This window comes from Pseudorasbora parva, chromosome 1 (assembly GCF_024679245.1).
Source record: "Pseudorasbora parva isolate DD20220531a chromosome 1, ASM2467924v1, whole genome shotgun sequence".
Classification (NCBI taxonomy): Eukaryota; Metazoa; Chordata; class Actinopteri; order Cypriniformes; family Gobionidae; genus Pseudorasbora; species Pseudorasbora parva.
In genome coordinates, this window is record NC_090172.1 from 19,913,800 (window position 1) to 19,940,445 (window position 26,646).

General features: G+C 35.9%; 1 protein-coding gene across 1 annotated transcript in view; it reads left to right on the plus strand.

Annotated features, from left to right (window-relative positions):
- Window positions 1–26,646, plus strand: part of trmt44 (tRNA methyltransferase 44 homolog) — a 136,668-nt gene that overhangs the window by 31,462 nt on the left and 78,560 nt on the right. Inside the window, exons 7-9 of the mRNA XM_067432447.1 lie at window positions 19,140–19,246; window positions 22,483–22,666; window positions 26,235–26,595. Coding sequence (XP_067288548.1) covers window positions 19,140–19,246; window positions 22,483–22,666; window positions 26,235–26,595 — 652 coding nt within the window. The remainder of the gene's footprint in view (window positions 1–19,139; window positions 19,247–22,482; window positions 22,667–26,234; window positions 26,596–26,646) is intronic.

Consider the following 26,646-nt stretch of genomic DNA (forward strand, 5'->3'; position numbering starts at 1 on the left):
AGGTCTTACGGGTTTGGAACGACATGAGGGTGAATAACAATGACAGAATTAACATGTTTGTGTAAACCCTTTAAGGACCATATGCCGTTTTCTGTACAGTAGCCTATATAAATGCGTGCGCGCTCGCCTTTCAATTATGCAGTGCGTCGGAATAACACGTTTCTTTTCTTATATTACTTTGTTTCGTAATATAAGATTAATGTTGGGAAACTTAAAACTTGTAGATTAAGTACCCTATTGAGATTGATTGTATATGAATGCATCACAAAAATCCTGTGCGAAAGTTGTTTTACAAGTACGTAAAGGCATACCATAAATTTACATACCTAATTAAATATTTTACGGTAAACATAAATTCGATCAGTTATCCAGATGGCGACCACTTGACGTGAACAAATGTAAACGTGTCCTGAGAGACGTGAAGAGCCGATCTACATGATAGGATCACGGCGATCACGTGCAATGTGAAAACACAGCCAGAATAAGTTACCTCTACAGTAGATTAGTTCTGATAACAAGCAAATAAATCACAAGTAAATCACATTAGACACACAGTCTAAATTACATTAGACGCCTATCTCATATGCAGCATATTGGACATTTAGTAAGCACAAGGCTTTCTGGTTCGATGAAACCGTCTATAGTGGCGGATTAATTTCGAACTGTAATCAAACTGACTGGAACCACCTGTGCATTAAACTGTTTTACTGCACACCTTCCAGCCAATCAGAAGCGAGTATTAAAACAGACCATGGTATCCACAACTTTCCTGAACTCTGACCTTTTCCATGATCGCTATGGCAACGTAGAACACGCCGGTAACGAACTTCCGGTTTACGTTAGTCTGTACTGTTATCAGCTAAACGCTTGGTTGTATTATTATGATTCAGGAGTAGACTTTTACAACACCGCTTCAGGCAAAATGATCACATGTCCCAGATGGTCTCATGGATCTGACTATCTTACAAGAACTTACTAATATCTGTAGCACTAAGCGATTCACCCGAGTTATGCAGTGCACACATTTTTCCACTGTGTGGTAGGCTTGGCTGTTCCTATCCACGCAAGATTTGCCTTCCGTCCATGTGCCTGTAAATCGATTTTATTTTATTATAAATAAAGGTTTATTTGTTTCTAGTTATTTATTTTGTTAGATATTTCCACATTGCGGGGGTCCCGCAAAATAATTTTATTTTCCTCCGACACGCACACAATAATATCTTGCCACTCGCATCCGCATTCACCATCAAATATGATCCCGCGCCGCACTCGGTTGTGCTGGGTCCCCCGAGAGTGCAGGTCTCTCTTTGGAAGGTAACGTTAGGTTGTTAGAGCGGTCTTGCTACACAATAAATCAAAACAATAAACATACCCCTTGCAAAAATTTATACAGTTGTACTGCAGTATTTTAAATAGGTTAAACTAATATTATATAAACTCAATAATTAAATTTACAGCAATGAAATGTTATTTTTTATTACAATGCACTTAAATTAATTGAAGTTCATGCATCTATTTTCATGTTGATTAAAAAAAAAGTCTACTGACAATGTCTGACATGATTTCAACAATTACAAATATTAAAATATAAATATTACTTCTACATCACAATTCTTGAGTTTATTTGATGGGCATTGAATGGGTGCGTATGGTGCTAGGCAACATGTCAAACGGGTCCGTTTATGTTGCATGGTTTATGGAAGCAAGTAGGTTTCTGAGGTGAGAGATCAAGGCCCAGGTGGGGTGGCAGTGGCTCAGTGGTTCATGTTGGTTGGTGGTTCAATCCCTGGTTCCACCTGACCAAGTGTCGAGGTGTCCATGAGCAAGACACCTAACCCCAGCTGCTCCCGACGAGCTGGATGGTGCCTTACATGGCTGACATCGCCGTTGGTGTATGAATGGGTGAATGTGAGGCAAAAATGTAAAGCGCTTTGGATAAAAGCGCTATATAAATGCAGTCCATTTAGGCGCTCAGCGCTCATCAACCCCAGCGAGAGCAGCCTTAACTCGGCTTGTCCTTCTGACGACTGCCGCTGCCTGGCAAAAGCCCCTCCCATGACGCAAATTTGCGTCTGTTGTGTAGTGAATGAAGCGATTGGAGTCAAAATATTCACGCGTCCATGTTCGCGCTAATAGCGCTTTTTATTCTCGTCACTCGCGTCTGGTATGAACGCAGCATAACTGTTATGTGTGCTAAACCGGAACTGAGATACCGTCAACCGGAAGTATCGCGTGTCATGGCGACGCCCACTAAGACTCGCAGGAAAGTTGTGGATAACTTGTAAATAATTTATAACTGAATCTACAAAACATACAAAGTAACATTTATGAAATGCATTGTCATGTTTTGTAAATCATTAGTTCATCATTAATTAATCAATTGTAAATTACTTATAACTGAATCTACTAAATATATGTAAAATAATTAACAAATCACTCATTAATCATTAATGAATGTGTAGTCATGTTTCATAAATCATTAATTAATTATTTACTAATCACTTGTAAATGACTTGTAATGGAATTTACAAAACATTCATAAAATGTTAGCATATCACTTGATGATAATTTCGAGTCATGTGACCAGATCACTGCCTGTTTCATTTTGACTGGGTCATAAACCTGTCTAAGGTGTCGCTTCCCCAGACTCGTTGGCATCGGACTCCTAATTTACATGCGGCTAAAAGCTACCCCCCCCCCCCCTTTTACAATCAACATTGAGTTTATCTTTGATCCTCATTGTAAGAGACCACAGACGCCACAAGATCAAGATGCATTTAATTCTTTGCATTTGTTAAAGTATGCATTTGTAAAAGTATGATTTTATAAATATAAATAGGCTACTTTTTATTGCAAAAACTGACCAAAAACAGTATAAAAGTATTAGCTCATGTTGCATTCAAAGTTTTCTGAAGTCATATGATATCTTTGTGAAGAACAGAGTTGATCTTAATGTTTTAATCATTGCAATGATCCCTTTATGAACGCATATTTATCATATTTATCATTCAAATAATACTCCTGACTCTTTAGCATGACGCAATCGGTCACATGACACATGAGAGCCAACGGCATTTTACAATCAAAGCTGACGCAATGACGCAATTGGTCACGAGACACATGACAGCCAATGATGTCAAAGCTGGTATGACGTTTCTTCCGGATGTTTTGGGCGGCAAATTTTGAAATGTGTTAATCATTTATTATCGGCCGGTGGATGAACTCGACGCTTTTGATCGATTCGGGCGATTTACTTCACACAAACACATCGTTTGGCCTTGGGACACTAGGAATATTTATGCTTTTTGAATAAATTGTTCCTGCAGTCGTATCTGCCTGTTTTTTTTATATATAAAACTCAAATGGGTAGGATTAGGGAAGGGATTGGTTATGTGACAAATAGGAGTTAAATGCTTTCAGTAATTAGATCAATTACCTATTTACACATTTCTATTGCAACTGGTGAGGAATAGCAGAATTTAATTTTCACATTTAATGTCACATTTGTAGTAGCAATCAATGGACGCATTTTTAACGGGTGAGAAATATCTACAAATGATGTGTAAAACATTTACAAATGGTGAATAGTCTACACTTTAGATTAGGGGATGCTAAAAGCAGTGTAAATGCCTTGTATACATGTACAGATCATTTGTAACGGGTAAGAAAGATCTATGAATGATGTGTAAAATATTTACAAGTGATGAATAGTCTACACTTTAGATTAGGGGACGCAGAAAGCATTGTAAATGCTTTGTATACATGTACAGATAATTTGTAACGGTGATAAAGATTTGTAAATGATTTATTCATGCGTTTACATGTTATCTCATGTTTACATGTTATCTCTCATGTTACTGTTATCTCTAACAGGTGATGAACACTTTGTAGTGTGTACTTTAATGTAAATGCTGACTGGTGAGGGTATAGACAGCTGTCTTCTCTGACACTTGCACCTAGACATGTGCCGATTTTCGATAATGCGATTTATCACGATAATGAATATGCACGATATTGTTATCGTGGACAGTTTAAAATATCGTAAATAATAATTTATTAACAATTAATATTTTTTTTAATAATGTACTCTAGAATACTTTGCCCATCAACCGTATAAATGCTCAACACCACTGTTCTGCGTCAAATGGACGCGCTCAGATGTAAACAAGCCCAACGTGCGTTTGCACATGACTGAACCGGTGAAGGAGTTTTTAAAACAGCCGTTTTTTGTAATCTCAATGTTCATCACAGCACCTAATACTTAATACTTAAAAGCCTATTTATTTTCAAGCTTAAACATTTTTATGTTTTAATCTGGACTACAACATGCCCTAATAATTAGAACTGTTCTAATTATTTGTTATTACAACTTCATTAGTTAACATGTTAATTCATTATTACCAAACTGACAATGAAAAATACTTATAAAGAATTAATTATTCTAAGTAATGTTAATTTCTTAGTTACTGTTTAATAACATTAAAATCAAAATAACATTTTTAATGAACCTAAGATAAAACTAACAATGATCAGTATTTCTTAACTAACATTACCAAAAACATTATACTTTCTGTACCAAATGTAGCTGTTGCTCAGTCTTAGTTAATGCATTAAATAATGAGACCTTATTGTAATTTGTTACCTGTTGTTCTTTATTGCCTAATTCTTTTGCACTTTAATCTGTTTGAAAATTGTACTTTTACAGCTCTGAAAAAAATCAAGAGACCACTTAACATTGATTTCTCTTAATTTTTTTTTCCAGAGCTGTATATATTTTTGGTGCATTATTGTATTTAAACATTCATTTATACTAAAATAGTTCTTAAAGCTGTTATGCTATGACAGCACTTTTTTTGCAACTTATTTCAATATCGTGATAATATCGTATATCGTGATAAAACGTCAGCAATTAATCGCAACATGAAAAATTGATATCGGCACATGCCTACTTGCACCTGATGCTTCACTGGAGGGTAAAACCAGTTCACATTATCACTAACGTTAGACCCCACACAGAACACAAGTCTGACCCAATGAGTGAAAGGATTTAACTTAACGCACTGCAACCCCCTGACTTTAAGTCATTCTAAAATGTTTATTAATTTGACAACTAGTAATTTATCATTCTTTAAAAAAATATCTTTAGCATAAATGCATTTTGTGGGTTTTAACAGACCAGCTTAAAAATGTTAAAAAAATTATATATTCATTATCTACTAATGGTTTGATAATTTGTTCATGATTAACAATTGTTTATTGAGATAATGGTACACTGACATTTCAGTAATTAATAATATATTAACTAGTAACTTAATAACCATTTACTAAGGATCTGTTTGGTTATTTTATGATATGCTATTTTTTTAAAGATAACTTACAGATTTGCAAATTGCTAGCATATTATACTAAATAATTTATGAATGTATAATCATGATTTGTAAATTATTAGTTTATCATTATCTAATAACTTGTAAATAATTTATAACTGAATCTACAAAATATACAAAAAAGTAACAATTTAGTAACATTTAGGAAATGCATTGTCATGTTTTGTAAATCATTAGTTCATCATTAACTAATCATTGTATATTACTTATAACTGAATCTACTAAATATATGTAAAATAATTAACAAATCACTCCTTAATCGGTTATGAATGCTTAGTCATGGTTCATAAATCATTAGTTAATTATTTACTAATCACTTGTAAATGACTTGTAACGGAATTTACAAAACATTCATAAAATGTTAGCATATCAGTTGATAATCATTTATGAATGTTTTGTAAATGATTAGTTCATCATTTACTAACCACTTATAAATGACTTACAACTGAACATTATTATAAAGTGTTACCAATAATGGGTAACACTTTAGAATACTGTTTCTTACTTAATGCATAACTAATAAAGAGTTACTGCAGTACTAATGAATAATTCTTCATTAACACTCAAGTCACTAATATTAACTACTAAGGAATGAGTGTTAATTAATCAATATGTAATAGCATTTTTTAATTGTGTTAAGTATCAATTAGTTAATCTGTAACTATTCAATTCAGTCATGCCTCCTTAAGAACTACTATTAAGTAACTACTAATTCAGCTTCACAAGGAATAACTTAAGTAACTACTAATTAACAGTGATGCACAGTATCAGATAGAGGCCCTTTCTTCTTCTTTAGTACTAATGTTGTTAGATAAATGTACTACTGTTATGTGTACTATATGTAAATATTCATTTACATTCACTCGCAAATGTGCCGATTAATGTTTCTGTCTGTGTGTGTCCCCACGCTATAATGTTGCAGTTCTTGCAGCATTAAATCAGAGAAAACAATTCTAGTGAAAGAGTACACAGATTCATGAGTGCACAAAATGTAAGCGCACACGCAATTTCTGTGAGTCCAGTTTTGTGCGAGAGAATGGATTGAGATTCCGCTTGTAAGCAGAGATTCATTGCTTGTAAACTTGATGTGCTCTCGCGGTACAATATTAATACTACATTAATGAGGATGTTGATGATTTCTTTTTTTTTTTAATGTAAGTATTGTCTGCAACCAGAAGTTCAGGACGGAACCCCAACCCCAATCTAAGTGCCTTGCCAACATGGCTCAGGAATTTTATGTTTATGTGATACCAAATGATTTCTGTATTTAAGGCAATGACTGAGGGGAAAATGAGAATACAGGGAACCTATGAGTCATTAAAAAAGAATTACCAAATAGTTCTCAAGTAGTTACTTAGAACCTGGAACAGTATTCTAAAGTGAAAACAAACCCATTCATAATTATTGAAGAATTACCAAATAGTTCTCAAGGAGTTACTTAGAACCTGGAACAGTATTCTAAAGTGAAAACAAACCCATTCATAATTATTGAAGAATTACCAAATAGTTCTCAAGGAGTTACTTAGAACCTGGAACAGTATTCTAAAGTGAAAACAAACCCATTCATAATTAATGAAGAATTACCAAATAGTTAATAGTTAAATAATTAAGCCTAACTACCATTAATACAGAACTAATAAAGGAAATTTGACCCTCTATTCTAAAGTGAAAGTTTTATCCTCAATTATGGTAGTAATTTATATAAGTTAATAAGCAGCTTCTACAGACACAAAACATATTTTTTGTCTATTTGGATAAATAGTGAAAGGTACAACATGAACGTATTGGCAACATTTAAACAAAGGTGTTTTTACCTCAAAATACATAAAATATATTTTATATCATATACACATTTACAATTTTCCTTTTACCATTTTATAGATACATGTTACTTCCCTAAACACACACACAAACACAAATGACACTACAACTTAATGGGTTAATGGGCAATCTAGCATTACAATTATATTTTGAGCCCCTAATCTCACTCAAACCTCTAAACATACACATAATGATTTTTTTTAAAGTTAAAATATATAAAGAAAAACATAACTAACAAAAGTATAATCACAATCATTTCATTATTGTGAAAATGTCAAAAGCGGTACCAATAGTAGTCCGAGTGACGATGTGTTGCAGTCTGGTTGCAGTCGAAGTCATCTCTGGTGATAAAGTTTTGTATGAGGTAACGTTACAGAGCATTTAAGTTATTTAATTTAAACTTAATCCCTCTATTTGAAGGCGCGCGCGTTTCTCATTCACCACAGACTAAAAACTAAAACACGGCTTGTCGCAATCTGTGACGAAGCAGGCGAGAGCCAATGAGCGTTTGATATCACTGCCGTAAAACGCAATGTTTGAATTCCCAACGAGCGCGGGATTTGTTTACGGTCGCTGTTGAAGAGAAAGATGGAGCGCGGGATTTGTTTACGGTCGCTATTGAAGAGAAAGATGGAGACCTCTGGATAAAGAAGTTCCTTGTATGGATTCTAAAGATGTGGATTACACCGAACGAATTAAATTAGTGTCTTTTGTGAATTTATGTTGCGTTTTGGTGTACTTTCTAGTCATTGTGGCCCATGGCAAGCAACATAAGTATTACTTGATAAATAATGGTTAAATGATTACAGAAATCTTATTCATTTTACGGTTTTAAGGTGTAGTTTGTTTAATGTAAATCCTTTGAACTGAGTGTGCAGCAGAATGTTTATTGCTTTTAATGTTTTACGTATTAGATTCACGTAGAACCACACATAAAAATACTCATAACTGCTAAACAATAAGAACTTATCTTTAGAGTAGAGGGTCAAATTTCCTTTATTAGTACTGTATTAATGGTAGTTAGGCTTAATTAGTGGCTTATTCTGGTTAGTAAACTTAAATATCATTCAATAAGTGTCATAATTAATGAGGATAAAACTTTCACTTTAGAATAGAGGGTCAAATTTCCTTTATTAGTTCTGTATTAATGGTAGTTAGGCTTAATTATTTAACTATTAACTATTTGGTAATTCTTCATTAATTATGAATGGGTTTGTTTTAACTTTAGAATACTGTTCCAGGTTCTAAGTAACTCCTTGAGAACTATTTGGTAATTCTTCAATAATTATGAATGGGTTTGTTTTCACTTTAGAATACTGTTCCAGGTTCTAAGTAACTACCTGAGAACTATTTGGTAATTCTTTTTTAATGACTCATAGGTTCCCTGTATTCTCATTTCCCCCTCAGTCATTGCCTTAAATACAGAAATCATTTGGTATCACATAAACATAAAATTCCTGAGCCATGTTGGCAAGGCACTTAGATTGGGGATGGGGTTCCGTCCTGAATTTCTGGTTGCAGACAATACTTACATAAAAAAAAAAAAAAGAAATCATCAACATCCTCATTAATGTAGTATTAATATTGTACCGCGAGAGCACATCAAGTTTACAAGCAATGAATCTCTGCTTACAAGCGGAATCTCAATCCATTCTCTCGCACAAAACTGGACTCACAGAAATTGCGTGTGCGCTCACATTTTGTGCACTCTACATGTGCACTCATGAATCTGTGTACTCTTTCACTAGAATTGTTTTCTCTGATTTAATGCTGCAAGAACTGCAACATTATAGCGTGGGGAGACGCACAGACAGAAACATTAATCGGCACATTTGCGAGTGAATGTAAATGAATATTTACATATAGTACACATAACAGTAGTACATCTATCTAACAACATTAGTACTAAAGAAGAAGAAAGGGCCTCTATCTGATACTGTGCATCACTGTTAATTAGTAGTTACTTAAGTTATTCCTTGTGAAGCTGAATTAGTAGTTACTTAATAGTAGTTCTTAAGGAGGCATGACTGAATTGAATAGTTACTGATTAACTAATTGATACTTAACACAATTAAAAAATGCTATTACATTGTTAGGGGTTAACAGCTTATGACCCAGGACCAGTAGTGAAGAAATGAAGACAGAGTCAGGATTGCAATTAATTAAAAGAAAAATTTACTTAAGAATAGTTTGCAGTTTCAAAAGCAGAAGCCAGCTTCAAGTCTCACAAGGAGTTCGTAGGCCGCGCTCCCTCTCTCACCGTCTCGTTGCCTCGCCCTATCGTACATACAATTGTCCCAACAGTTATACCATTTTCAAGGTCTTATCCACGTCATTACTGCAATGTGGATGGTTCTGATTGGCTCAGAGACAATGCACAGTCATGGTAAATTTCCACTCAAGTCAGTTAATCTGATGCACGTTTCCACTGACGTGTCACTTGTTGATGCTCTCACCCAGAATTAGGCCTGTAGTGACCTTCCAGATCTGGAGCAGGCGCCAGCTTGCCCAGAACAACAAGTCCACCCATCTCTTAGGGTGCCCATTGTACACCATTCTGATCTGTAACATAGAATATTGCGCACACACACAGATACACAGTCTCTCCAAGGTTGGAGCTGATTAAGCTCCAGTTTTAACTAGTTCTTACCAAAACATACTGATAACATGTGCTTTCCTTTAGTGAGAGGAACACACACTAGTACAGGCAATATTCATCTTGAGTCTTTAGTGTTTCAGTAAAAGGAAATATAAAAGGAATAAAACATAATAAATTAAATGAAAGACAAATCCATATTTCATATCTGGAAGCCGGGCTAAGTGAGCAAGCACTGTTACTGCACTCCTGACATGTTAGGGGTGTGTGATACCTCAAAAATCCAAACACACGACCTTGTTGCCAGTGTTTAGTGACACATCACACATCTCTAGGCCAGACCCTCAGTCACTCCTCAGAGACCAAATACACACTTTAGAAAACAAGAAACTAAAACAAAATCATAACTGGATAGAATCATTATAATAATATAGGATAATATAGGAAGATGAATATTAATTAAGGTGTTGATTATGAAGTTATAGGATATAAATATATACAGGTATATTGAAGCGGCAGTGGATTTCAAAATCCCCCCTTCATTCCCTCCTAAAGGCCAATTTTGGGGTCCCAATGACCCCCTAAAGTTGGTCTACCAATTTTAGGCCGCTTCATAATGTTCCATCCCCCCACTTTTTAGTTTATAATCTTTAAAAAAAAAAGAAAATCTCTTTTCCCCTCAGGGATTTAACTTCAACCATTATTAATCTTATCCAATTTGGTTTTATCAATGGCTTGATTGATTACAATAAGCACACATTCATCCTCAGGAGGACATACTACATTAGCACCCCATGTTAAATACCACCCCATTATAAATACCAAGATATCTCATTCAAAATAGGGATTTCAGATACACTTCTTTCAAAACACAGACCTTTTTCATCTTCAAAACAATAGTGGTCTGAAATAAAAATAAACAAAATAAATAGGCATCATAATCTATCCAAGTACATTCAGTCTCTGCATAAAACATCCTTCAGTTTACAGTCTACATGCATGTACCATCTTAATTTCACATCCTATTAATTTCTTTCCCAAACATGTACATAACATCCATTTCAATCGCTTTTCCCTGATTTTACTCAAGAACCTTCTTGTTAAACCCATTTTCATAACTCATCTTTTTCTTTTCCACATAGATTTCCACATACTCAAACCTTTTTGTTACACTTGCTTTTTCCATCAAATCCAGTTTTCACTCATGATAGCCCACATCATATTTAACTTAAATGAACATAACCATAAAATTGTTAATGTTGAAAACTTCATCAAAATGATATAATTATCCATTTGTATAACATTCAATCAACTTGTTCACATCTTTATCTTGTGACATTGTGCTCAATCATACTCAATACCAATTATTTTTCAAAATAACTTTTTAAACCCATGTTATTTAGTAAACCATTCGAAATCAATTCATTAGGGTTTCCTTTAAAGTAACATTTTTCTTCAATGTCTTGTCCATTAAAACTCTTTAGGCGTAAGCTCCAAATGACCAAAATCTTTACCCTGTTGATTTATGTCATCTGGCAGTGATACTTCTCATCAAATCCTCACTAGCCTTCCTTTGCCACTTACACCAAAATTGTTATAATTTTACCAAGAACTTACACATTACCATTATCTCCCATATTACTTTATAAAGTATTCAAATTTGTACTGTCATAATCAATTTCTTTAAAACTGTTTTAAAACAATCTGTATTTTGAAAATCATTCATTGTTCAATATTAACTTAATTTGATGTAAAGTGTTCATAAATTATGTCAGAAGTTTTATTTTCACAACATCAATCTTTAGGGCTATGTCTCTCTCATTTTAACTTGTCAGATTATTCTTTATCAAAACAGTCTCCGGTGCAGATGCACCATGTGATCATTATTGTTTCAGTCTTATCTCTACTGCTCTGCAGAAACCATATTATTTTATTCATCTTTCAATCCCAGTCACACCGAAAAACTTAAAGTCACTTGCTCCTTTAACATTAATTAGACATCTTAATGTCCTGCATCCATTTAAGGGATGAAAAATAAAAATCAACATTTTTCTTTTAGAAGTGATCTTTTTGGCCGCCCTTCTGCCTTCAGAAATATGAGGGAATATCTGGATAATTTAGATAGTGACTTCAGCCAATTTGTCACTTTGTCTCTGCCGTCAAGTTTCTAACATTTATGTTTACCATTTCTAATCAATTGACATTATTTCAATTTAAACCCTCAGTTAAATTTGGAGATGGGTGTTTAACCCATTAAGAAACGGCAATCTTTAACTTTATAATTCCACTTTAACTAATCCAGAGATTAATTCAAATCAGCATCATAAATGACAAAATTAGTCATAATTACCAGTAACGGACAGAGCTGGATCCCAGTCCACTTAAAGCTCGTCCCATGTTCTGGATCAACTTTTCACCAGATTCCTTCAGAATTAGCAGTTTCTTTAAAAGTTGTCGTTTGCCTTAACCCATCTGTAATGATAAACACTCATTCCAGAGGTTAATGACCTCACACACACTATCAGGACAGAACAGTTTCACAAACCAACACATACAAAACATAAAGTGCAGTCATCAACAAACATACGCACATTAAACATATAATTTTGAATTGCTCATTCTCAAAATTTGCTTTTAGTGTTTAACTAAAAAATATTTAAACTCAGTTCTTACATGGTTTCTTAACCAATTTTCAAATCATGTCTGTTCATTATTCCTTCATTTTTAGAGATGTCAGCTGGGTTGTTTTGGTTCTGATATCATTGCTTTTGTTTTGTTTCAGCTTTAGCAGGACGATAACAGACAGAGCACCATTCCTCCTTCTCAAGCAGTCTCTCTCTTACACGGATAGTCTCTTATATTAAATTCATTAACCTTTAACCTTCACAAAGTTTTAGAAATTGGTTTATCCTTAAAGAATAAATTTGTATCAGAAATTTGAATGTTTAACTTTCTAATTAGAGATATATAATCATCTCAAAATAAGTTATGCTATGAATTCTTTTCTTCAAGTTACTTTAGTTAAATACCTTTTGTTATCCAGACCTCCTCTTTAAACTTCAACAGCTGTTCTTATCTTTAGACACCACCATGCCTTCAAATTCTCCACTGCCATATCTAATGACCTGCAGGATTAAACTCATGATATGGAAATATTAGTTCAATATCACAGTTTTACTGATTCAATTAATACATTTTTGTTCTGGTCTCCACAAAAGTTAATGACAATCACCTCATGGTCTCAGCTGGCTCTTGAATGACCTTTACCATCATAACTTTCACTCAGGGTCTTCCCTGGCATTCACAAACAGTGCGGTACTTGTGTGAGCGGTATAGAGGAGCCATTATTAGGGCAGGCCGTGCTGTGTCCTGTCTGGACTCTCGGCCCCTACAACCACAGCGTCCCCCCTTACTGATGCTGCTGGCCTCACAGACATCGGTTCAACTCTCATACACACCTCACATAAAACACCTCCCTTCTTGGAAGTGCCCAATGGCGGTGACCCCCATGTCTTAGGTCGTCCCCCGCTGGCCAAAAGAGGATCTTACCCGTCTTCGGCGAATCACCCTCATTCACATTGGTCATCGCTTGAGATCTTTGATCCTTAAAATGGATCAGATGTTTTTCTGGAGCCTTGGGGAAAGTGCATTCAAGAGTCACCAGAGCCATTTAGTCTGCTTACTATAGTTAAAACATGGAGACATGGTTAATCATAACACTACTTAATCACTGATACCATTTTACATCCTTCAAACCGCAACATATTAGTGCGTAGATTATACTCAGTGAATTTAGCCATAACCACTGTCCACTCAATTTAATGTCCTGCTGACTTTGTGACCTGATCCATTGGTCCTGTGCATGGTGGTGGCTAAGATTAGACAAAGATGTCACTGGTCATGGAATAATTTATTTTAAAAATTTGAGTTCATTAAAATTCTTTATTTAAAAACCTTTATTATTGCCCTCCTAATGGCACTCTCACTCTATTTAACAAATCACTGTCTCTATGATTTTCAACTGATGCACTGTGCTTTTACTATAAATCTCTTATCACCTATGAAACAGGCTCAGATAACAGCATTGAGCTGGTTTTGAATGAGAGAGAGACTCTGAGTTATTCAGGATGGTTCACTGTGTTTTCATAAACTTTATACTACTCACACTAGCTCAGCATAAGATCTGGCTAGAAATTAAAATTGTTTTCAAATAAGACATCAAACATTTCCTTTAAACTCTATCCTTAGACAGAGATCACATTTTCAATTAATTAATTTTATATTTGTCTTTTTCCCATACAATTAATTTAGAAACTTTACATTTCTCAGATTAGGTCTCTGTTACTGTAGCAAGTTTGGCCATAGCACCAGAAACGGTGGGGGCCAGATTCAGATAAGCGAATTGTTTTATTACAGCTCTGCACCAGCTTATCTTTTGAAACTAAAACACCAACAATCTAGGGTTTTTAACATATTAACCCCAATTTATCTTATAAAAACTGTTTTTACCAACATTGAGGCAAATTAACATTATTAGAATTTTTCAAGAGTTAGAGGAACAGGAACCACCTTTTTCATAAATCTATCATTTAAACCTCTATGTCACTATTTATATATTTTCTCGCCTCACATGTTTTTCGGTCATTGTCTTTAACTTTACCTCAAAATTTTAATTAATTTTCATAGATCTTTCCTTCAAAAATTCTTAAGATGTTAAAATCATTAACATTATTATTTCTTATGTTCTTAGACAGAGTGTAAATCTTTGTTTCTTTTTACTTTGTTTTATCTACAAAATTTAATCTGATGGGCTGATTTGCCACCATTTCTACACCTTATGGGTGGGAAGTTACAGTTACGTTCAAAATGGCCCTGCTGACCACAATTAAAACTCTCTGTCATTTAGCAACTGACATGTTTCAGTCTAGTTCCCAGTCTGTAAGGCGGAGCCTAAAGCGGCACTCACTCGGACAGTCAGAGAAGAGAAGAGCGCGCGAGAGGGGAGGGGGCAGATAAGACTGGCTGCTCACACATCTTGGTGTTTTCGCTTTTTCAAAAACAATCTCAAGCCCTTTTTTCAGACTACAACTCAATTCCAGTAATTTCAGACAATTTATTACGTTGTGCAATTAGACTATACCATCCCTCAGTTATCTTCTGGGATTTTTCGTTCAGGGGTTAAACCCCACCCATTTTACAAATTCATTAATACTCTTTGTTTGTAGCCAGTCAAGTTGCTATTTAACTTTTCAGTCTGAATTAAAACCTTGCTTCCATGTTTTATTTTTTTTTAATAAATGTTCTGTAAATTTCTTTTAAGTGAGGGCTTCAGAGCAAAGCTAGTTACAGCATTTGCTCTCTTTCATTTCAACATATTATCAAGACTGATCAAGTTACTGATCATCTCACAATTTATCAGCCATATTTTAGTCAAAGTTCATACTCACCGAAACAGCAAGAGTTGGAGGCGGCGATCTTTACCCAACACAGCTGTGGCTTCTGCGTGATGAAACTGCAAAGGACACTTGTACGAAAACGTCACACATACTGGTCCATGCCAATTTGGGTCACAATTTTTATTTTACTCGGGATCGTTCCAGATGCATCCCTGGCAAAACAACCCTGTATCTATTTTTATTTTGTTTAACTAATTACTAAATTTCTCACTACCTAATTCTCTAACCTCTGGGCGCCCCTGTCTGAATGGAAGAGTCAGAGAGCTTTGTTCGGAGACACACACTAGTAGCAACTTTAAGCCTGGCTTACTAGTGACCTCATACCCTTCCATAGGTATGAGTAGGAGTTATTCTGACACCTTCTGCCAGTGATGGCTTCCAGTGTCCCTCCGACCCTTCAATGGGTGGAGTCCTCCGACCCCTAATGGAGTGGAGTTATCACCCACCGTCTGCCTCTGAAGGCTTTCGGCGTTACACCAGCCTGCCAAGGATCTGGTGTTCCACACTCACGTCTGAGTGTGTACGTATACTCACAGTCTCACTTCCCAATTCTCCAAACTCTTCCAACCAGACAGCCCTAACCAAAAATAATTCAAATCTGCCTACCTTGTTTTTAGCCAGGGATGTCACCTAAGAATGATTGCCCGCATCCTCCACCAAAACTGTTAGGGGTTAACAGCTTATGACCCAGGACCAGTAGTGAAGAAATGAAGACAGAGTCAGGATTGCAATTAATTAAAAGAAAAATTTACTTAAGAATAGTTTGCAGTTTCAAAAGCAGAAGCCAGCTTCAAGTCTCACAAGGAGTTCGTAGGCCGCGCTCCCTCTCTCACCGTCTCGTTGCCTCGCCCTATCGTACATACAATTGTCCCAACAGTTATACCATTTTCAAGGTCTTATCCACGTCATTACTGCAATGTGGATGGTTCTGATTGGCTCAGAGACAATGCACAGTCATGGTAAATTTCCACTCAAGTCAGTTAATCTGATGCACGTTTCCACTGACGTGTCACTTGTTGATGCTCTCACCCAGAATTAGGCCTGTAGTGACCTTCCAGATCTGGAGCAGGCGCCAGCTTGCCCAGAACAACAAGTCCACCCATCTCTTAGGGTGCCCATTGTACACCATTCTGATCTGTAACATAGAATATTGCGCACACACACAGATACACAGTCTCTCCAAGGTTGGAGCTGATTAAGCTCCAGTTTTAACTAGTTCTTACCAAAACATACTGATAACATGTGCTTTCCTTTAGTGAGAGGAACACACACTAGTACAGGCAATATTCATCTTGAGTCTTTAGTGTTTCAGTAAAAGGAAATATAAAAGGAATAAAACATAATAAATTAAATGAAAGACAAATCCATATTTCATATCTGGAAGCCGGGCTAAGTGAGCAAGCACTGTTACTGCACTCCTGACATGTTAGGGGTGTGTGATACCTCAAAAATCCAAACACACGACCTTGTTGCCAGTGTTTAGTGACACATCACACATCTCTAGGCCAGACCCTCAGTCACTCCTCAGAGACCAAATACACACTTTAGAAAACAAGAAACTAAAACAAAATCATAACTGGATAGAATCATTATAATAATATAGGATAATATAGGAAGATGAATATTAATTAAGGTGTTGATTATGAAGTTATAGGATATAAATATATACAGGTATATTGAAGCGGCAGTGGATTTCAAAATCCCCCCTTCAACATATTGATTAGTTAACACTCATTCCTTAGTACACTCTAAAAACTAATACTATGATTTACTCAATTTTTTTGGTGAAACATTTTTACACTAAAAAAATTGAGTAAATTTTAAAGCAGTGAAATTAATTAAAGACACCATAAGAACTGAGTAAATGTAAGTAAAAAAAATTAAGTAGATCTGAGTAACTGCATTTGTTACATTAACAAATTCAATTGAGTAGAAAAAATTGGGTAAAAAGCATTTTAAAAACCAATATTTATGACTAATATGAACTGTTTTTATTTATGAGTATTACTAACTTGTATAGTATAACTTTAATTTCCTCTAAACCTTTGTAAAATACTCCACAGTGCACACAAACACACTTATACATGACATGGCCTTTATTGTTGACGAGTACAGCAAAAAACGTTAACGTTACAGCATATATTACTGTTTTGACATACGTTATTTTACAACATTTAAACTCATGTAACAAACATTTTAGAAGTAAAAATTAAACATTTAAAAGTAATTCAAGTGTAATCAACCGGTCTGTTATCCCATTTCCACCGTATCAGCGCTGTTCCTCGGGCCTGAGATGGACTAACGTGGTCTGCGGGTGGACTTTGAACTTGAGACCGCTGTCCTGCGTTTCATTCGTAGCTGAAAGATGCTGCGAGGCGCCAGACTCCATAACCTGACAATAAACAAACAGTGCCCAGTTTTAATAAGATTTTATCATCCAAATTCATTATATTCATTATCTTTAGGAATAAAGTTGTGTGTTTTGAGCAACACAGCAGGCGTTTCAAAGACCAACGCCACACGTTAACTTAAGGTGACTCACACTGCGTCCCTGTATGTTGTTTTGAATTAAATAAAATGCCTTTTAGCACAGTGATGATTATATAGATAAAACAAAACATACAAACCTGAATTTCACAGAGGAAATGCCCCAATTCGGCGACGCTGAGAAGAAGAAACTGCTCTGGTGACTGAGGAGAATTCAAATATCCGCACTCACTCAACCGTCCAGCTGTCGTCGCGTCAGAGGGTGGGGGAGGGGTGCATTGTTTTAATCGAATAAACTTAATCAATTTCTTCAGAGTAAGTTAAATATTAATAATCTTGATTTTAATTAAGCAATATTTGTGGTTCTTGAAACAGATCGGTTTAATTCTCCATTCTCAAATATTTCGAAATAAATTTTGCAAATGTATTAAGTATATTTAAAATAAATAATTGGTTATTTGAATACTAAATTATTTTAGTGAAAAAAACTTAAATATAACTATACATTTTAGACAAAATTAACTGTTGGATTTTTAGTCAATTATTTTGGTATGTTTAACTAAAACCATCAAGTAAATGATATTGAGAGATTTTATTAAGTTAATAAAGTTAATTATTACTGTGATATTTACTAAGCCACTGAATTATTTTTTAGAGTGTAGTTAATATTAGTGACTTGAGTGTTAATGAAGAATTATTCATTAGTACTGCACTAACTCTTTATTAGTTATGCATTAAGTAAGAAACAGTATTCTAAAGTGTTACCAAAAAAAATGACTATTTTGGCTTATAACTTTTGAACCATTCAGGGCTCAGGGCGTCATGCCGAGTTGAATGATATCAGATTTTACAATGTCGGCCATTTTGGCCATCGGCCATTTTGAATTATGTGCTAAAATGCTGTATTTTACGAATGCATGAACGGATCGTTAAGAAACTTGGTATGGGTCATCACCACGATGCCCTCAAGTAGCCTGAGAAGTTTCGAAACAGCGCCACCTAGTGGATAATTTGTTTTTTCAAACGCTTATAACTTTGGGTTTGGTTGACATATTTTGATGGGAGTAACTTTTTTGGTCTCCTGAATCCTTGCCGAGTCCAGCGATACCAGATTTGCCAGGTTTCTATGTACGGTTTGTGCAGCATGGTAATTAAGCGCTTAGAAAACACTAGCTGTTATCTTTGTATAGGTCTGATTCATGTTGACATGTTTGGGACATGGCTTTTAATTGTGAGCTTTTTGTTCACTATCTGATAAATTCTAGCAAGTATTCTTCATGTCCTCTGCCTGTGTTTTTTTTTCTCTCTCATTATTTTCATATTGCCATCAGTGCCTCCTGGTGTCATTAAACTTGCAGTCAATAATGAAATGAATGCTCTCATCTATTTCAGGAAAATGCCATCATACCTAGCAATGGCTTCCTCTTTCCCACCACAGACTGGCTGATTGGAAACCACTCAGATGAGCTTACCCCATGGATCCCTGTGATAGCAGCCAGGCAAGTCTAGAATTTAGCACTAGCTTTAAGACACCTGCTCTCCAGTAAATGAATCTAAAATGATTCGATAAGTAATTCATTCTGTGCTTATTTTTCCAGGTTTTGGTATCAATGTAAGCAAATAAAGGAGCAGTTACAATTTCTTGTGGTTAATAGTGGCCCATTATGTATTGTAGATTAATATAATTTGATGTTAAAAAAATAAATTTCTAGTTCTAATCAATTTGCAACGAAAGAGTAAAAGTAAACTTTCAGTTCTTGATATATTTTAATACCCTAGATTTCAAAAGTTTGGATTTGGTCAAATAAACTTAGCAAAAAAAAAAGAAGAAATTTCCTCTCACATTTGGGTGCTTTTATTTTCAGCAAATGTTTTAAATTTTTGTAATATCAAAAGCATTTTAAAATTAGCAGTCCTCATGCCTTATCCTGCAGCAGGCCTATGACATTTTCGCGCAGGTGAGCAGGGACTCAAAGTTTTGGCACTTCAAAAAGTTCATAAAGAGATCGTAAAATGATTTCATATGAATTAAGCAGTTAAGTCTAAATTTTCTGAAGAGGCACAATTACTTTATATAAACAGATTTAATGTAGGATTTTATGTAGGACTTTTAGTGTCTTAAGGTATGTTCCACAGGTGTATTTGTGATTTTATTGTTTTTTCAACAAGAATGAAAAACATTTCCAATAAAGAGCTTATTTTAATTGTACAAAATTATCTTTAATGTACAGATTTCTCAAATGCGGACATTTCTATTTTTGTTTATTTTTTTGTAAGAAATAATAAATGTTAATAAAATAATAAAATAAATGTTTTCCATCACAGTAATACAATAAATTATAAATTATATTTTAAAATCTGTTCAATTAGAAAAGCTATTTTAAATTGCAATCATTTTATTTTTATCAAATAAATGACTTTCATAAGCATAACATTTATCAACCCCAAACTTTTGAGTTGGTACTATTCTTTTGCTGTTATAGTCTCTCTAATGGTTTCAGTGTGCCATTAATCACTCACAGATGCATTTTTATTTCACACTGCAAGCTAATTATTTTGTATGATTTACCACATAGGTTAAAAACTTTACCACAAAGACAGTTGTTCAGTCACATTCTAACTATAGTCCTTGCCAGTATTGACTCCATATAAAATAAATAAAAAAGTTAATACATTGATCTGTTCTTTTTGGATCCTGGCTCAGACAATAGGTGGATAGCTTAAGCATTAGTCATATACTGTCTCTGTAATGTTGTGCAAACTTGGTGTCTTGGTGAACTGAATCTGTCCCAGATGAGACAAGATTTTTCTGTAGGTGTTTGGCTTTGGCAATGCATCTCCTCTTTCTTGCGTATGAAAATATTTTTTGCAATTTACACATGTATTATTGGTAGTTCAATCTAAGAAATAACAGAAGCACAACATGTAATGCAATGATATACAGTGGTTACAGAAAGTATTCAGACCCCCTTACATTTTTCACTCTGTTATATTGCAGCCGTTTGCTAAAATCTTTCAAGTTAATTTTTCTTCTCATTAATGTACACACAGCTCCCCATATTAACAGAAAAACACAGAATTGTCGACATTTTTTTGCAGATTTATTAAAAAAGAAAAACTGAAATATCACATGGTAAGTATTCAGACCCTTTGCTCAGTATTTAGAAGTACCCTTTTGATCTAATACTGCCATGAATCTTTTTGGGAAAGATGCAACAAGTTTTTCACACCTGGATTTTGGGATCCTCTGTCATTCCTTCTTCCAGATCCTCTCCGGTTCTATCAGGTTGGATGGTAAACATTGATGGACAGCCATTTTCAGGTCTCTCCAGAGATGCTCAATTGGGTTTAAGTCAGGGCTCTGGCTGGGCCATTGAAGAACAATCACGGAGTTGTTGTGAAGCCACTTCTTCGTTATTTTAGCTGTGAGCTTAGGGTCATTGTCTTGTGGGAAGATGAACCTTCGGCCCAGTCTGAGGTCTTGAGCATTTTAGTTAATTTTTTTCCTCACTAATGTACACACAGCACCCCATATTAACAGAAAAACACAGAATTGTCGACATTTTTTGCAGATTTATTAAAAAAAGAAAAACTGAAATATCACATGGTAAGTATTCAGACCCTTTGCTGTGACACACATATATTTAACTCTGAATATATTAAAATGCTGTCCATTTCTTCTGATCATCCTTGAGATGGTTCTACATCTTCATTTAAGTCCAGCTGTGTTTGATTATACTGAATGCACTTGATTAGGTAAGCCACACACCTGTTTATATAAGACCTTACAGCTCACAATGCACGTCAGAACAAATGAGAATGATGAGGTCAAAGGAACTGTCTGAAGAGATCAAAGACAGAATTGTGGCAAGGCACAGATCTGGCCAAGTTTACAAAAACATTTCTGATGCACTTAAGGTTCCTAATAGCACAGTGGCCTCCAAAATCCTTAAATGGAAGACATTTGGGATGACCAGAAAGTTGTAGAAAGTCAACCATCACTGCAGCCCTCCACCAGTCTGTGCTTTATGGCAGAGTGGCCCAAAAGAAGCTTCTCCTCAGTGCAAGACACATGAAAGTTTGCTAAAAAAAAAAAAAAAAAAAACCTGAAGGACTACAAGATGGTGAAAAATAAGATTCTCTGGTCTAATTAGACCAAGATAGAACTTTCTGGTCTTTGCGGCCAAATACATGGATATCCTGGACAAAAACCTTCTTCAGAGAGATTATAAATGTTATATTGATGGCTGCAATATAACAAAGACTGAAAACTTTAAGGGGGTCTGAATACTTTCCATACTCACTGTACATGGTATTGTTTTCTAGGCACCTATAATAACACTTAGACAAACCTTTTATTAAACATGTTTGCTGACTGTGGTTAACTTGGTGATTTAAATGTGATTAAACCTGAAAACTATGTAGTCTTTGAAACTAGGTAAAATTCAGCTACTCTAGGGCTTTCCCTATCCAATCCCCCCTCGTCTCAAGAAATATCTGCGTACAGAAAAAAACACTGAAACCAACTCAAAACGATGTAGTATACATGCCAGACCAGTATGTGGTGCTGTAATTCTGCCACAGAGATACACTAAAAATGGATAAGAAGACTTGGGGCATGGAGATGTGGGGTGATGACATCATTGTTTCACAAAGTATACAAATTTTGTAGTTCCGTATTTTTCACTTTTTAATTTTTGCTATGTCCTCTTTCCTATGTGTTTATCTCAACTAGATCATCTTACTCATGCCGTTACTTTGTGCTTCCCTGCTGCTTCTTTGACTTCTGTGGGAAGTACCAACGCAGACAATGCAAGAAGTCTCAGTATAAGGAGTACATTGACTTCATAACAGATGTCAGCACAGTTTGTGGCTTTCACACAGAGGAGGACTGTTTGAGGATACCCTCCACCAAACGGGTAGGTTGGTTCAGTGTCTGTAGAGCTGGGGCTCTAGACTGGATTGTTTGAGATTCACACCCATTAGCAGCTTCTTAGCTTAGAAATCTAGACACACCCTAGCGGCAGCAAATCTAATCTGCCGCGAGTATAGTCTAGCAAATCTCAATACACGTCTGTAAAACCCAAAAGCTGTAAAAACCAAACTCTGGTCAGGCCAATCACATTGTGTATATAGTCGGTGACAACGGAGGGCTTAACATAATAATGGACAAGTTGCACTTGTGTGCTGCCTACTAGTAAACACAGAAGCTGGCGAACAGCGGCCTTTCGATTCGGCTTTGGCCGCAACTCTGGAAGACTTGGAGTTAGCTTTTCTCTATGAAAAGAATGAAGAATGACACTGAAGTCATTCTTAAAAAGGGAAGATGTGTTTGGAGTTTTGCCGACCAGATATGGCGGAAATTTAATCTGTCAACAAGCTCTGCTTCACCTTCGTTGCTCTGGTTGGTTGTAGCGCTATCCAATTGCGTGCAGAGGGAGTTTGAAAGACAACAGTTTATCCCGCCCCCTTGGATTGAGCCCTATCAATAGTGAGTTTCCAGACCAAACATCTTGATGTGGGTCTGGCTTGTCAGGCTAGCAGCTTCTAACATTTCCATAACAAAAGCAACGACAACAAACAAAAACAGCTGTAGCGAATTAGCTCTTAAGGGAAATATTAATAATTATTCATAACTCATTATGATTAATTATGAATTTTTGAATAATTTAAATAGATTAGCTTTTTGTAGCTATATTAACATTGCAATCAATTAATCAGTTCGTTTGTGAACATTTAGTATTGATTATTACTTAATTCTAAGAAAATGATATTTTTCATGGCTACAGAAAAAATATTCTTCCTTTGTATTTACATAAGCGCTTAGAGCGCATAACCTGATCGATCATTTAAGGGACAATTTGTTTGCAGGCAGGGAGTCAGAACCAAACATATACTGTGCACAAAATTTAATATCTATAAATCACGAACGAGACATAAAACACATACATACACAAAACATACATAGCAAGAGTTGAAGTGAAAGTAGTTAGAAGAACCGGGTCAGTACAGATGGATGAAGTCTAAAGAGTCTAAAACCTTGAGAGAAACCATCGGTGACTACAAGCCCTTTTGTCTGAACAAAGGGGTTTACAGTTTTACTCACTACACAACAATTTGTTTTGTGTACGATACTTGCATATGGCTTGAGCCGTAGAAGACCGTCCAGGTGGAAATTGCAGGAGAAAGTTCGATGGTTTGGTCTGATGGGTTTTACCACGCATGATTCCTTCCGTGGTGAGTGAAGGAACGATGGTGAACTTGCAGAGTCTCTGATGGTCGAACAAGAAGATGGTCGACATGAAGTGTTGGGGCCTGTTGGCATAATAGTCGTGTGTGGGCCTCAGGTTTCTGGTCCCGCACAGCACATGGCTCTGTGTATGGAGGCCTTCCCTGCTTGGAGGGCCTGCATTGGTGGCCTGGCTCAAGGGCCAGCCACGATGACGTGCTGGTTCAGCCAGAGAGAGAAGAGAGAGGGAGGGCATCCGAGCGCCTCTCTTTTTAAGATCTGGGAGTAGTCACACCCTCCTGGGTTAGACTTAACCAATGAGATTGTTGGGATTTCCAAGCGGGAAATTCCTCTGGAGATTTTATGGCTCTTTGTTTCAAGTTTGAATCAATGGGTCTCTGCCCATTCATACTTTAATTAATACAACAAACACACACTGCATTCTCTGAATAAGTGACATACATGGAAGTGTAAGTCGTGAAGTGAACATTAATTTGATAGGAGACATGACATATATGAGGTTACCTGAACTAGTAAGTTGTTAAGACAAAGACAAAAAGATGTAAAATACCATACCAACATTTTACAAGGCAGTTATGTGTTTACATACAATGTCCTGGGGCGCATGTTCATTTATAGATGGTTTGTCTATAATTTGAGGCAAAAGCGTGTGTTTTACAAGCTTTGTGTCTTTAACTCTGGACTTTTCATGTGGCCAAATTCTTTTGGGCCGTAAAACGTCTTATCAGATGGTTTCCAGGGTAATGGAGAATCTTTCTCTGTTGTGTTGGGGGAAGGTCTGTTACTAAGCACAAAGCATTCAAAACATATTTGTTAAATGTAACTGAATATTGTGTGTTTGATTCGCCTGAGTCGCTACACAGCCTTGCATCATCTCCCTCTCTGCAGCGAAGAACACTTACATTAATGCTTCAGCCTTGCTCAAGCAATATTCTGAAGCCAGGATGTGAATATATAGCCTGGCTCCGCCCTCCTACGCATTTCCGCTCAATTTTCATTTTCCTTCAGTATTTCGTCTGGGACTGTGGTGTGTTCTTAAGTTTTCTCTGAACAAATTTTTACAAGTCCAATCAGCGAACAAAGGGACTGAGAACGATGATGTTGTAGTCGTGCGCTAGTTTAAGTTGTAGTTCAGTAATGGCGGCGGAGAAAGATGCGAATGAATCCATTCATTCTGTTGTGGCACCGCTGGTGAATATCCAGAAGTTAATGTCGGAGCATTAGCAATTTTTGCTGAGGTTTGTTTTGGCCCTCCTCCCCAACAGGGTGAATTTGGGAAAAGTTATATTTTCCAGTTATATTTTCCAAACTAGACTCACAGACATTGCGTGTGCGCTCACATTTTGACCTGCATGTGCACTCATGAATCTCTGTGTACTCTTTCACTAGAATTGTTTTCTCTGATTTAATGCTGCAAGAACTGCAACATTATAGTGTGGGGACACACACAGACAGAAACATTAATCGGCACATTTGTGAGTGAATGTAAATGAATATTTACATATAGTACACATAACAGTTGTACATTTATCTAACAACATTAGTACTAAAGAAGAAGAAAGGGCCTCGATCTGATACTGTGCATCACTGTTAATTAGTGGTTTCTTAATAGTTATTCCTTGTGAAGCTGAATTAGTAGTTACTTAATAGTAGTTCTTAAGGAGGCATGACTTAATTGAATAGTTACTGATTAACTAATTGATACTTAACACAATTAAAAAATGCTATTACATATTGATTAGTTAACACGCATTCCTTAGTAGTTAATATTAGTGACTTGAGTGTTAATGACGAATTATTCATTAGTACTGCAGTAACTTTTTATTAATTTATGCATTAAGTAAGAAACAGTATTCTAAAGTGTTACTGAAGAAACTTCTTTCAAAAACATTACAAATAGTAATGTGTCCAAACTTTTGGCCTGTACTGTACATCACGACCAAATGTTAGTTATGGTTATTGCAGATCCAATAGTTTTAAAATTCAATAGAGTGTACCTGCCTTCGCGGAAGTAAACGCTTTTCAATGGAGATTGGCCAGACTCTCTGTACAAATGAAATGTACGAGAGTCTGGTAAGACCAGGATAGTGAATATATGCTTTTCACAGAAAAACTCAAATACCATCTTGTGTAGAAAAACTACAGAACAGCACTGTGAACAGCTTGTAAATTAGTGTGAAAACTGGAAAAGAAGCTTTGTAGAGAGCCTCATTCTGCTGTGTCATTCTCTTTTTCAGGTATGCATAATAGGCAAAGGAAGGAGGTACAGAGAGACCGAAGAAGCTATGGTAGAGGAGCGGCGAAGTGATTATATCAGGGGGCGTGAGGCCTTATTTACAAGCTCAGGGGTCAGTATGATTGTCAATCAATGTGGCCATGATGGACCTCACAATGACAATGGACAGAATATCTCAACCCCTGCGAATGACTGGGTGAATGGCTTCCAACCAAGGGAAAAGACAGAGGCTGTAAGGAATTGTTCAGCTCTTCCAAGGGATTTTGTGGATGCAGTGGTTCTGAGGGTGGCAAAGGCATTGCTGAGTCTGACTGAGAGAAACATAGAGAGCAACGATTGCGGTGATGCCTGGAACGGAGGAGGTAAGAATAGTTCTAATGTTTCACTGGGAAGTTTCATGAGACATGCATTGC